Below are 14,884 nucleotides of genomic sequence, written 5' to 3'. Positions count from 1 at the left end.
TGGATGCAACAAAGGCCTTCGACAGGGTGAACTGGTTGTACCTGTCGGAGGCCTTGAGGAAGTTCAATGTGGGGGACAGATTTTTGAGAACGTTGAATTTGTTATATAGGTGCCCATCTGCCTCACTTTTGATAAACGGGGGTTTGACTGAGACCTTCAGGGTCACGAGGGGAACTAGGCAGGGCTGTCCCCTGTCACCCCTTCTTTTCGATGTCTATATAGAACCTTTTGCCCAAATCTTAAGAGACAGTATACTGATTAAACCTTTTATTTTTGGTGGTTGGGATAAAAAGGTGGCACTTTATGCAGATGATATTATGATTTTTACAACGAATTATGATGAAGCATACCCAGAGATAATTGACCAGGCTCTAAAATTCGGTAAAGTTTCTGGGTATGAGATTAATGCCCAAAAGACAGAGTCAATGTCCTGGAATAGTAACTCAATTGGCAACAATGGCACATCTAAAACCCAACTTCGATATCTGGGGATCAATATAGTTAAAGACATTAATTTGATTGCTTCACTTAACTTCAACAAAATTGCTGCAGAGTGCCGGAAACATATTAGAGACTGGTCACATCTTCCTCTCACTGTTTTGGGAAAGGTTAACTTAGTGAAGATGAGTATCTTACCTAAAGTCTCTTTTTTGTTTAACTCTATTCCACTTTTTTTTGACTCAAAATTGATTGTAAAGCTACAGAGCGCGATAACCAGCTTTATCTGGAATAGTAAGAGCCCAAGAATTTCGTGGAAAAAAATCAGGCGACGGAGGGAGAAGGGAGGGTTGGCTGGCCCAGATCTCCAAATTTATGCATGGGCTTTTCAGCTCACGCACACACGTATGCTACTTAAAACCCCTACTTTAACAGGGCTGGGCCTTCTTTTTTCTACATTACTTGAATGTGAAGGAGTAGACCAATCTGCATTCTTGTTTAAATTTGGTGACCCCAAATTCTTCAAGAAAATAAAATTGAAAGTTTTACAAGGGATTGCATCTACTTGGTATAAAGTGAGGCATGCGATAAATGTTGGATACTATTCTGGGAGGGCTCCCATATGGGATCTACCCGTCCCTCCCGCATGGACAACAGATGCCCTGACTAACCCGCTAATAGAGGCAGGTATAAATAGGTGGGATGACCTGTTTATGGATGGGACATTACTTCCATGGGACTATTTAACAAACAAAGTAGGCACAAGTTTCTCGAGATTTAAATATATTCAGATCTCCAGCTGGTCACAGTCATACAAAGAGCAGCCAGCACGGATTAGTAAGCTGCCTATAGGTGGCAATAGTGACTTGGTAACTTGCCTCATGGAAAGCCCCGCCGCAAAAAAAGAAATTTCATGTTGGTATAACAAAATAATCGATGAAATAGATGCTAACTTTCATCTACCGACGTCACTATGGGCTGAACTAATGCCAGGCGTAGATGTTGAAGAACTTTGGATAGCCTCTTGCTCAATGCTTTGGGACCTAGTTAAACCGGCATGGCTTCGTAGAAACCACTTATTCACTATACATAGGGCATACTATTCCCCTCAGAGGTTGACTAAGTTTTCTTTAACAGGCCCAGTCTTATGCCCAAGATGCGGGTTAATCGCAGCATCAGACACTCATATGTTTTATGATTGTCCAAATTTATCCGCTTTTTGGGAAGCCATTAGTAATAAGCTTTCACAATTTCTGGGTGAACATATCTCCATAGACCTAGCTCTTGTTATATTTGGTCTCAAGAGTAAAATCCGCAATGCCGCAACCAACCTAACATTCTACTCCACTTTAGCGGCGCGTAGGGAGATATGTAGGCATTGGAAAGATGCTCAACCACCTACAGAGCATGAATGGCGAGTTTCACTTCTTCAAATTTCCAAACTCGATCTCGCCAGAGCAGGAAACCCCAATAGGAGAGCTTTTTGGGCAATGCTCGGATAGCAGCGATAAACCTGTTTTTTTTTTTTTTTTTTTTTTTTTTTTTTTTTTTTTCCCAGGTCCTATGATTAACACGTACATTGCTTATCCTCGCTGCCATGACCAACAGTCTTGGAGCTATGGGGGTCTCGATAACTTGGGCACTATCTCCGGAGGCACTTCCCTAAGCAAAATCATGTTTGGCTGTTGCGATTGTTGCTGTGGGGAACCGGTCTTCTTCCCTCCCGAATGAACTTTCTCCTACCAGCTATAAGCTGAGACAGCACTGCACTCGACCACTCTTTCCTTTGCTCTGTGGCGGTCCTTTGGTTTTGATAGATTGGAGCTAAGCACGTAATATGAGGACTTAAAAAAGAAAAAAAAAAAAAAAAAAAAAAAAAAAAGCAAGCTTCCTCCCATATTGACATTGCAAAAAAATACCAAAGAACTCTTCCCATTGACATTTAAATGGCGGAAATTGCCAGTACTGGTAACCTAGTGAGTCTCAGGGAATACATTTTGTACACATTATGCATCTTTATTTCATGACCACAGTCTCAACAGTTTTTTTTGCGTGTTTAAAAAAAAAAATAACTACCCTCTTTTTACCTATACAACTCAATTAGCACACCAAAGGGCAGCATACAGATTTGGCCTGCTGCTCAGTTGAAAATTTTCAATAAGTCAAACTGCGAAACTATAACTTGGGTATATGGCAAATTACAGCCATAATTCTAAAAATTGCTGAACCTATTGGGCTATTTGTATTTTTATTTATCGTGATCATAAGAGTCAACTGTAAATGTTATCGTAACCATTGTATTTTAATCTGTATTGTTAATTTGCATGGCCGTCATGGCTGAAAACAAAGATTTTATTTGATTTTATTAGGGCTTGGTCACTCATACTCCTAAAATGGGATTGGGCGGAATGTTAGGCTCTTCTCAAGTAAGAAGCCTAGGGGCTCAGGAATCACCCTCTGGCTGCTCCCTTGCAAAACTCTTGTATCAATTGGAATCCACCCTGTTTGGAAACTCCCCCACACCCTAACCTCCTTAACATTCCTTTCTGTGCCCTTCCCTCCAAAGAACTTTGCTCGCTTTGGCATGGTCAAGATCTATGACCAGTGCCCCTCACCAGTCATCCTCAACCGCAACTAATGTTCCAATGAAAGCTGGGAATTCTAACTGTTTGCAGTAATGCCGAGATATACGTCTTGAGTTATTGCTTCCCTCAAGGTGCCTGGAGGAAGCGTTAACCCAATGACTAGTCCCTGGTGAATTTGACCTGTGACCAGTTTATAGTATCACTGTGACCATGGCTGCACTGAATATTGAACTTTGTGTGGACATATAGATCCATTCTTCTCTACATTTGTGAAGTGTGCCTGCTTTTCTGTATATTTACCTAAGCCTCCGCTATGACTCTTTTGTGTAGTGTTCTATCATAACTGCAAAATGTTAACATTTATTTTTACATCAACAATAATCACCTCACCATACTCCCTGCTTCTAAAAATAGTTCTTAGTTATGTCATATAATATATAGAAAAGAAGTATCAATCATAAAGTAAATAGAACAAAAATGCATAAACAAAATAGAAAAATTATATCTAAATCTGAATAATTTGTAGATACAAATTTACTGGCAAGGAACTGAACTACTTGTAGGGGACCCTCCTTTCAGAGTTCCTCCCCTATGTTTGTAATGCCTGGTAGGGGGCAATATCTACCTTGAAGCTGGAGAGCAACAACATCCATGCAACTCAGCCATTATTGGTAAATTTACTGGGAGATCTCCTCCTATTACAAGTAATGTCATGATTACATCATCCAACTGGTTCTATATTGCCGCCTTCGAATGTCACCAAGAAAAGTGAGACTCACAAAGGAGGCCTATGAGAGGCTATTGGGATCATAAACTTAGTACTGAGGCCCTTACAAGGAGGCTGCTGCCCAGAGGCCTTTCCTGGTCTCCTCCTTTAGACACAGAATACCTCCATTCATTCTGTGGAGGCATCACTAGAGGATCGTGGTGTCCAACTATGCGACCTCGGTCTAGTGCAGAGAAATGGTTGCAAATCGATGTCTTTGAGCAAATAGATCAACTTTGCAATCCTTTCTGTCCCAAATATGACATTCCACCATTAAGGCTTAGAGAGGCAAAACAATATTTAAGTTTTATGTCAGAAAGATAGGAGGTTGGAGGTTCCCCCGTTCATCCATCACGGCACAGGAAGAGTGACACTGGGGAAAGCAGTACAATATTTTCAACTTCTTAAAAAATGAATCTTATTTATCCAACAACCTGTACTCTGTAGAGACAAATGTATGTGGCATGAGTAGAGCTGGAAAAAGCAGCATCTTCTAATAGTAGCTGACAAATTCAGAAGACCTACTCTAGAACCTCTAGATCTCCTCACTATGAAAGTGAAAAACATATGCCAGTTCATTATCTACAGACAGTGCCATCTAAGGACACAGCAAAAGTCTTTGCTATGGAAGGTTTAGAATGTTTGCTTTCACATTTTCTCCCTTTACCTTGACACCAGTCTATTGTAAAAGATTCAGCATTTGTGTACACAGATCTTGAGAAACCTTCCCTAACACAAGTTTCAATGGAGTACTTTTAGTAGAACTGACAATGTGATGAGTGAAGAAGAAAAGGCAGAGTCTGCACTTTGACTCTGCATTATTGCATCTGACAGCATGGTCCAGTTTATTTGGTTAACTAGGTAGGGAGAGATAAATAGACAAGAGAAAATATGTTTTAAGGTGGCAAGCGTTATGTCTTTAGTTTCGAAAAAGCAAGGGTAGTAGTCCCTATCATCTCCACCTCATCAGTTCTTTCAGTGTTTGATTCACATGAGACTTTCAAACGTTCGCACTTTCAAAACTAAAGTGTTCCTAAATCTGTCTGATAATGACAGAGACCTCAGGATTGATGAAATAACAAGGATCCAAGGCTCTTTTCTCACAACACATTATCATCAAAGAGTCGATGTAAGGCTTATTTCCAGCCTTTCTTTTGGTAGACAGGGCACACCCCTTTTGAGAACCTGTCATTGAGCCTTTTCCAGAAATGAAACATACACTGAAATATTCAAAATTAAAGCAGTTTTGCGCACCTATCTCAAATTCATCTCGGGAGTTCCTATGGAATCCCATCTCAACCAACCAGTGGATTCATCTACATTCTTTCAGTATCAGTCTTCTCCGTGAGGGAGGATTCTAATCTGGCTAGATGCCGGATTCTCAAATTCTATTTAGGCAGGATGAGGATATTAAGAAAGTCCAGTTATTTGTCTCCATCAATCCAACTAAGATGAAGCCATCTGAAAGGTAAAGCTTCAGTCTATGGATTACAGCCCCTATCATACAAAAATCACCAGACTCCCTTCTGCAGCAGCCTGTGGACACACTACCAGAGAGATGGCATCGAAAGAGGCAGTCATCGTGGGAGTGACTATTATCAACGTCTGCAAGGTACTAACCTGGTGGACGTGCTACACCTGTATTAGGCAGTCCAAGGAAGGGTCCATAGTGGGGCAGCCTGTGCTGAACAACCTGTGCAATAATGAAAACTAATTTTCACTTTCCTGGAATTATTATGTGCTTCTTGCTAGTTAGTATTAATTGAGAACATTAAAAATGTGTGAAGGACCAATTGCTCACGAAGATTATCTACCTTTCTTGTAACTAAATATTGCCATCTTTATTATCATTCACAGATTCAAATACCATTTTCCCCTCCTCTCCAGTTAGAATATTTGTAAAATTCCTTACATACTCCTGACTTAGAAATCTGGGGAAAAGGCATTACCGATTAGTCGAGTTCTAAGCCTCTACACTGCTTCAGCTGAATAAGAACCACAAAGGAGCTGGGCAGGGTACAATACCATTCAGTTACATTTATGTTTTAATACTAAGCTGAAATTCCTTTTACTGCTGATTTCCACCCAGACAGTGGAGTAATTTATAAAATATAACATTGCTGTTAAATTGTGGTTATAGTTAAGTAACTATTTCTTATTGTGACGTTTTGTTAAAATAACTCAACTTCTTTAATGTCCTTAAATACTGTTAACATAAATCTGAATTCCCTCTTTAAGCATCCTGAAAGAATACCTTTCTACTATATATATCTGTATAATAAATGCAGTTGAATTTTCTGCGCTGTTTTATTTAGCCTTCCTTCATATACTGTGTTGAACATTGGAAATTTGAATCCGTTTTGCCTCATGTTGTTTTGCCCCCATTAGCTATTTGGGATTACAGAAGATGCACTGAGGCTTCTGCTTCATCCAACTGCGGATTTTTTTTATAACAGGGCATGTGTTGCATTTTTATGAATCCTACTTGTAAATTATGCACTATAACATTAGTATGCAAATGCTCAGTCATGTAACCAGCTTTGAAATGCCCATAAAGGGCTTCCAGAAGTTGTTGCTCAAAAATGTACTCTTGTAGCAAAACCATTCGTAGGTTTACCATTTTATTTGTTTTTTGTTACGGGTTGCATCATAGGTTTTCTTTTTTTTTTTTTACTCACCAGTACGACTTCCTTTACAGGAATTATTTAAATATTAAAATAAAAAACTGTTGTCACAAGGTGTAAAGTAACCAATTTAATGTTGTTTTCAGGGAACCGAGATTTTGCTCCTAATGATCCAATAGAATTCAAGTCTCACCAATGGTTTGGGGCCTCCGTGCGAGCCAAAGATGACACAATTCTGGTAAGTTTTGTTTTGCCGGAAAGAAGATATTTGAATTTGTCTAGCCTCTGTTCCGAGATTAACGGGCAAAGGTGCGATTGTTAACTTTAATATCCACCTACAAATAGTTCAGTTTAAAGACAAAATAATAATCCAATCTAACACTATTAAAATTCACACCAGCCTAGTGAGTAAATAGACCAGAAGAGCACATAGAGGCCAATATTTGAGAAATCTACTTGCCCACTCGTTATGGCGAGTCCGATTTTATCACGGCGAGTTATTTTTAGGGACCACATGCCCATTCTGGTGTGCTGACAAAGAATAGGTGTTCTGTTCACTCAGTGATTGAGCAATAAATATTCCTTTAAATCTTGTTTTTATCTTGTCACATTTGCTCTGCGTTCAAAGACTGATGTCATATGTCACCTTATGTCTTCTTGCAATTTGCTGCTTTCCCTGACTGCAAAGTTAGCGGACTTAGTATAGTGAACAGTGCTGTACATCGAGTGTGAAATGGAAGGCTGCAGGATGTCAGTTTTGTTTCTAACACTTAACATTTAAATAGCTTCTAAATGAAATTTACTCATATTTCAAAATATATTTCAGGAGTGAGGGGAGGAAAGTTTTGTAATTCTGTGTAATGGAAACAACTATTTTAATAGGATAAAAACAAATCAGGACACTATACTTGGTGATGTTCAAATGATAAATATTTTTGCTCAAACCCAATTTCCAAACAATATTGTTTTTACACAATATAGTTTTATAAGTAAAACTGCATGTTAGTGGGAAAGTTTGTGGCCATTTCTATGTAAGTGACAGTGTGATATACCATATCATGTTTAGTAATCTATTTATTAAAAGTGAGTTTTTAATATTCCCATCCCTGCCCTAATGGCAATGCTATTCTTTACTTAAGAGGCAAGTTGGGGTTTTGTTTATTGTACATAAAGCAAAATGTAGTCTGCCAAATCAAACAAAATCGTTTTTTTTTATACAACAAGAATGCTGAACTCACATATTTGAAGGTGCTCATATGTGATAATGAAGAAAAAGACCTCTCTGTAAACTAAAATATTTGCACAATTTGAGACCCATTTATGGGTTACTTGTATTACCATTAGGACGAGCAGATTTTTAAAGTTCCTTGAACATTTAAGCTCTCATATAGGTTTTCATAGCACAGTAATTATATACCCTAACATTCTTTGCTAGCTTGGTAAATGCATTTAAATGTAATCTCCTTAGATTGTGCAGAACCTTCTTGCAGATTGCTTTTACTTAGGGATCAATGATAATATGGGGGTAGATCTGTTGTTATAATCTATACATTTGCAAACCTTCAGTTATGCAACTGTGAACTTAACACTGTCTCCCAAAGTGCAGTAATGCCACATGGTTGTACATTTTTCCGCCAAGAAGTTCTGTTGGTATCCCCATGAACTGATAATTTGCATTTTTGTGCAGCAGGGCAGTAGCAGTGTAAAGCAACTGACAAGCTGATGAAGACTTTAATTGCCGGTATACATCCTTTGTGGCCCATGAGAATCCTTAGGTCAAGCCAAGATTCCCAATCTACTGCTAGACCTACTCCTCCATCTGTCATCATCAAGCAGATTGGGGACAGGCAGAAATTTTCCCTGATTCCTATCATCTATCCAGGTTACCAGCTCCTACCATAACGAAACCATTGTTAAATGTAGAGGGAGACTAAAAACAGTTTGCTCTACAATGCCAGAAATTTGTGACCCTCCAGTATCATACCCACCAGTACCTGCCGCACATCCTTCTGAATAGAGGCTCTTTTCACTGACCCCAATGGTTAATTTATGAAGCTTATCAGCCGCAAAGAATTACATTGCATAGGATTAGATGAGGGATATACTAAACAGTTCAGCCCAGACACTTGACAATAATCTACATCCTGCTGTGCTTAATCCCACTAACGCTAGACCTACTGCTCACCTAAAAAGAATTGCATACCATGAGACTCCTTTAAATATGACACACCTGTACATCACTAAAATTTACCACTCAAATTTACCTCTAACCATCTGTAGTACAAGAAATGGATAGCACTTAATTTTCCAATCCAAATCTGAAGAAAGAGTAATGCCTAATAAAACAGAAGTGAATGTAATTTACACAGTTTTCACACACTCCCAGCTATCTGCAAGGCCTATGAATGAAAGCATCTTGCCCTATCACAAAACAAAGTTTTAAAAATGCTGGAATTGGCCTGTATTTGCTCAAGAGGGAAGCCTCAACTTCACTATCATCCTTCCAATACCAAATACCACACTTGATGCCTCCCTTGTAACACCAATGCCATGTAACACATGCTTGGATCCAATCGCTATAAAACCTAGGTACCTAATGATCCAAGATGGTTCTCGCAGACCTTAAACCATGGTCCATCAGAAGGATCATTCAATTAAGTCTAGTTCACAGTTGCGGACAGCATTTAGAATACACACATGCAACTGTTTATAGATCTACATACTCTAAATGCTGCAACAGTTAATTGCAGCATTTTGTGTTGATTTCACTTTTAAAAATACTTTTGTACCTTTAAACAGAGCTCCTCTCTGTATTCACCGCCTTGCAGGCTCCATACCAAACAGCGGTTCTAACGCTGCACCGTACGATTACACGGACGCTCTCGCTGCTCAGCGCGAGGTCACGCCCACCCGTGAGGCCACGCCCACCTCCTCGTTCTTTAAATGTGCCTCCCTCGCAAGCGCAGCGGACGAGCGCAGCGGGAGCGCCGTTTGCGCGCCGAAGGCGCGCTTAAGGCAAGCCCGTCTGCGCCCGTCCGCGACCGACCGGGACTAGGGGCTATACCCCCTACAGGCTCCAGCTCATCCACGGCTAAACCCATCCGCTACACTCGCAATGATTTACTAGCTCTTAACAAAACCACCACGGTTGCTGGACCGCCTCCATGCATCCAAACTGACCCTGGCCTATCTTATGGATCTATCTCCTGTCGCTCATGTCGATGGTCGAGCCCGGGTCTACACCCAACTGATCATCACACACTCCCCACCAGCAACCAGCTGGAATTGAAATGTCTATATTTTAATGCCAGATCTCTTCCCAAACATGCTTTAGATATCTGGGACATACTAACATTTAGGACCCCTGATCTGGTCTTTATTACAGAAACATGGCTATCTGATGCTAGTGCACCAGACCTGGCTAACGCCCTTCCCCCTGAATACAAAATAATCACACACAATAGACAAAGCCAAAAAAAAGGAGGTGGAGTTGCTGTGATTTTCAGAGACCACCTAACATGTCTCACGGAAACAACATCTGTCTACCCTGAACATGAGATTCTTCCATTTAAAATCCTCGCGGAGAACCTCATCATACTAGCCGGTGCAGTTGTCTATAATCCGCCAGGACAACAAACCAGCATAGGCACTAAACTATTGAATCAATTGCTTCCATCCTGCCTGAAACATAAAAATGACATGGTCATTGGTGACTTCAATGTCCATTATGAAAATACTAATGCACCCGGATCGTCACAGTTGAAGTACGACATGGAAATACTGCAACTTAAGCAGCTGGTTGAGGGCCCTACACATTCAGCAGGACACACCCTGGATCTCCTTTTTACCAACATTGAGTCGACTACCATGAAGGAAATCCTTCCCTTGCCCTGGTCTGATCATTCCATGCTATCCTCCTCCTTCAAACTCCCCGGTAAATTCGCGAAGTCTAGATCCACCCCCCTCACCACCAACAGAGCTTGGAGACTAATCAATGACTCCAACTTTCAAAATTACTTTCTTGAGATAGATGTCATATTGCAGGATGACTCCTCCGTCTGTGATAACCTCACTTTGCTAGAAACCAGAATTCGCCAAACTTTAGATAAACTAGCACCCATGCGGGAACTAAGGAAAAAAACAACTACCAGGGAAAAATGGTATACCCCTCTCCTTAAAAGCCTCAAAAAGGAATGCCAGAAAACTGAACATCGATGGAGGCAAACCAAAGATTCAGAAACAAGAGCAGACTATGTCACTAAGCGGAAACAATATATTCTTGCCATTCGAGATGCGAAAAAAGCATTCCTCACGCAACGAATCCATGAAAACCATAACTCCGCAAAAGAACTGTTCAAAATTGTAAAGGAGCTTAGTAATCCATCCAGCACCTCACAAACCCTCACCCCCTCAACTGAGGCCTGCGAACGTATCAGCACCTTCTTTGTCGAGAAGATTAATAAAATTTATTCCACTTTCACCCCTTCACATTCCTCTTCCCTGCCCGATAACCCCGATGAAAATTCGTCAATATCAGACAAGGATAATGTCCATCCGGACGCAGGCAATCTCCCACGTCTAACCAATTTTCAACCACTTTCTGAAAACGAGGTACTATCAGTTCTAAAGACAATTAGATCAGGCTCTCCTGCAGACCCATGTCCTTATTTTGTGTTCTCTGAAATTGCACCGACACTTTGCCCTTTCGTCACCAAACTTTTTAACCAGTCCCTCACCACCGCATCTTTTCCAGAAACCTGGAAGCACGCATCTGTAATTCCCCTCCTGAAGAAAGCCGGATCCGATATCCTCAACCCGGAGAATTACAGGCCAATTTCCCAGCTCCCTTACCTCTCCAAGGCTTTGGAAAAAATGGTTAATATACAACTGTCCAAATACCTGGAAGACAATTCACTTCTGGACCCCTCCCAGACCGGCTTTAGAGCCAATAACAGCACCGAGGCAACGTTGCTGGCAGTGTCGGACAGTGTCAGATGCATCACAGACCAAGGGGGATCTGTGGCCCTGATACTGCTAGACCTGTCAGCGGCGTTTGACACGGTATCACACGACTGCCTAATAAACATCCTCCTGAGCAAAGGAGTGCAATCCACAGCGTTAAGATGGATTAAATCATTCCTTAGCAATCGCACCCAAGCTGTGCGCATGGGCCAATTTTACTCTAAACCCTGTCCCATCGGCTGTGGGGTCCCACAAGGGGCCTCACTAAGCCCCACTCTCTTTAATGTCTACGTTTCATCTTTGGCTGACAGTGGAAGAAAGTGGGGCATCGGCATATGTTCCTATGCCGATGACACTCAGCTGATGGTGACAATGGAAGGGTCGGAAACAACTAAGAAAAAACTACACAGCTGTCTCTCTGAAATGGCAGAATGGATGCGCAACCACTGCCTAAAATTAAATGCCGGAAAATCGGAGATACTACTGTTTGGAGGAGCCAAACTCTCATGGAACGACACGTGGTGGCCCCCGTCTCTGGGATCAGCCCCCGTCCCGAAACAGTATGCCAGAAATCTTGGTATCATGATGGACGACGCCCTGTCCATGAAAGATCACATCCGCATACTCTGGGGCAAAGGTTTTGCAATTCTCAAACTCTTGGCAAAAACTTTTTCCTGGATACCTTTGGACTGTCGACGCACAATCACCCAGGCCCTCCTGGTTAGCCGCCTGGATTACGGCAATGCCCTGTTCGACGGGATGAACGAACAACTGTTCTCCCGCCTACAGGTCTTGCAGAACCAGGCGGCTAAACTGGTCTGTAACAAAGGCAAGCGAGATTCGGCCTCTGCATGCCTAAAAAAACTTCACTGGCTACCAATGCGTCAGAGGGCAACCTTCAAATTACTCTGCCTTGCACACAGAGCCCTTCATAAAACAGGCCCCATCATCCTTCAAGAGAAACTTGAATTCTATATCCCCAATAGGAATCTAAGATCCAACAACTCCGCTCTGGCGAAACCCAAGCGTATTTACAAAGTAAGGACTGGTGGACGCGCCTTCTCATACTTGGCGGCTAAAAGATGGAATGAGCTACCTGTGGACCTTAGACACATCACTAACTACCTCCAATTCCGCCAAAAACTAAAAACTCATCTCTTTCCCAAAAACTAACCCCCCACCACAGTTTCAGTAGTCTTCTTTTCCTACAGCGCCGTGATATCCTATGGGATGAGTGTTGCGCTTTATAAATACCAAAAATAAATAAATAAATAAATAAAATGATGCAGCTTTTAGCAATGTGACATGACATATGCAACAATAAAAACCTTCTTTGTTGTGTGTATACATAGCGTTAAATGATACTGTCACCAGGCCCAGATTAGCATACATGAAGGGAAAACTGTAGAGTCCTTCCCCAGACTAGTTACGTACATTGTTCAATGAATGGGTGAGCAGCACTTGGTCTGGATAGATTTGGTAGCTCCGCACAGGATCTGTAGAGCAGCACAAAGTCTGGTGGTGAAGCAGCACAGGGCCTGGGAGGGGTTGAGCAGTTCATATACTGCCAATGGGTGAAGCATCATAGGCTTTAGTGAAAGGGGAGCAGTGCAGGATCTGTGGGCAGATTAAGGAGCATAATGAATGAATTAATAGGAAATTTATAAAGTGCAGCAAAAAACCACAATATGGTCTCCTGGCGCTAGATTATACTGCCAGAGCAAAAAAAGGAATACAGAGGGTTAGAGGCCCAGACTATTACTGTGTGAAGTGAAAAGTCTTCCGATGTTTCCTGAATTCCCGATGTGAGGTAACCTGTTGAAGATGGATTGTCAATTGGTTCCATGCTTTAGATGTGAGATTGATAGTTAAAAGAATAGTCATCTAGCCTTGCACGTCCGTCTATAAGATCTGCTTGGGCATTGCGGAGCACCAGTGTGGAGTTGCACATGGGCTACAGTGTTTATCATGTAGCAGGGTCCAAGAGCGCTGGAGCAGAACAGAGTCCGTAATGTTAGTGTGAGATGTGGTGTGGCAGCATGGAAATTTAAGAGGGTGATTGAGGCCTACAAGGTCCAGGGTTGAGAAGTGCATAGTTCTGGGTCAGGGTGGCTGAGCAGCACAGGGTGTGTATGGGTGGAATGGGATGTATATGGGATTTGGGCTTGCACTGGGAGCTGGGGTTGGAGCAGCACAGATTACTGGTTCCAGTGCTTCAGCTCCACCCTTGGCCCTTTTCTTTCTCCACACTCTGGACCTTACGTTGTTCTAAACCTTTGGACTCTCCACTCATCCTCTGCCCACTCTGGATCTTGCACTCCTCTACAACCCCACAGGACCCTGTAGTACTTCACCACCCATTTTGCTCCCGTGGTGCACTGCCGCTGCCTTTGCGTCTGTGCTACTACACTATGCGTCCTCTTTGAACTCTGCAGTGCTCAACAAACCTTCAGGATACTGCTGTACTCCCCTCCTTACTGTGACCTTTCTCCTGATCCCATGCCTTACCTCCGCGTCCCTCCCCTATGATACTTTATTGTTCCATCCCAAGTCCAGGCATTGCTTCACCGCTGCTTCTCTGTATTTCCATGTAGACATCAAATGATTGTTTGCCTTGAAAGGATTTGTCTTCATGTAGATTGGTCGGGGTACAAGGAAAGACAACTGGGCAATGCCCACTTTGTGAAATTGGTCAATGAAATTCGAGTATTTCAAATACAGGATATCCTATCAACCAGAATTGTTTGCCTTAGCTTACAGGTGTTTTCTACAATAAATGTTTTTTAAGTGCTAAATCGCTTCAGACCATTTGATAGAGGTACATAAGAAGTGCGGGACTGTAAAAATATTACATGGACAGCTATTACAAACTGGAAAACGTAAGTGATTTGCCTTCCTGAGTCCAGTGCCTGCTCCTCTGAAAAGGTATTGGCATTAAAAGCTCATGATCATCTGTATGAATTTTTCATTATTATTGTTTTACAGGCGTGTGCTCCACTTTATCATTGGAGAACGGAAAAAAAGCAAGAGCGAGAACCTGTTGGAACTTGTTTCTTGCAGAACGGACCAAGGATTGTAGAATACGCCCCTTGCAGATCAAGTTGTACGTATCTGTTTTTTAAAGCAATTTCTTCACCCTGAAAATCAACACACATTAGTAACTGGCTTGAATTTTGGGTCATGACCAAAGCATTAATTAAAAGATTGTTTCCATATAAAGCGCAATTGTGAGATAAAGAATTTGATGTGCGATGATTCGGTGCCCTTTTTAGGACATCGTAGTCACTCTTGCATTGCTATGCAAATGCTCCATAGGAGGTTGAATTATACACTAAACTGCCAGTGACATAAAGTGATACTCCGATGGGTGGAGTCAAAGACAACTCTGTTTATATAGAAGTGGTAACAATAGGTTTGAAGACCGCTTCGCAGGCAAGCAAGAGCTAAAAACACAAGTAACTCGCATTGTAAAGCATCAATTTCTATGACCTGCTTTGCATCGAACAACA

At 41.7% G+C, this 14,884-nt stretch overlaps 1 protein-coding gene across 1 annotated transcript in view; it reads left to right on the top strand.

The window, feature by feature from the left end:
- The window catches only part of ITGAV (integrin subunit alpha V), a 382,159-nt gene that overhangs the window by 103,874 nt on the left and 263,401 nt on the right, over positions 1-14,884 (top strand). The window contains exons 3-4 of the mRNA XM_085648702.1: positions 6,560-6,651; positions 14,361-14,478. Of these exons, the coding sequence (XP_085504828.1) occupies positions 6,560-6,651; positions 14,361-14,478 (210 nt within the window). The remainder of the gene's footprint in view (positions 1-6,559; positions 6,652-14,360; positions 14,479-14,884) is intronic.

This window comes from Triturus cristatus, chromosome 3_2 (genome assembly GCF_964204655.1).
Source record: "Triturus cristatus chromosome 3_2, aTriCri1.1, whole genome shotgun sequence".
NCBI lineage: Eukaryota > Metazoa > Chordata > Amphibia > Caudata > Salamandridae > Triturus > Triturus cristatus.
The sequence above is the reverse complement of the archived record's forward strand: the minus strand, read 5'-3'. Positions and strand labels throughout refer to the sequence as shown.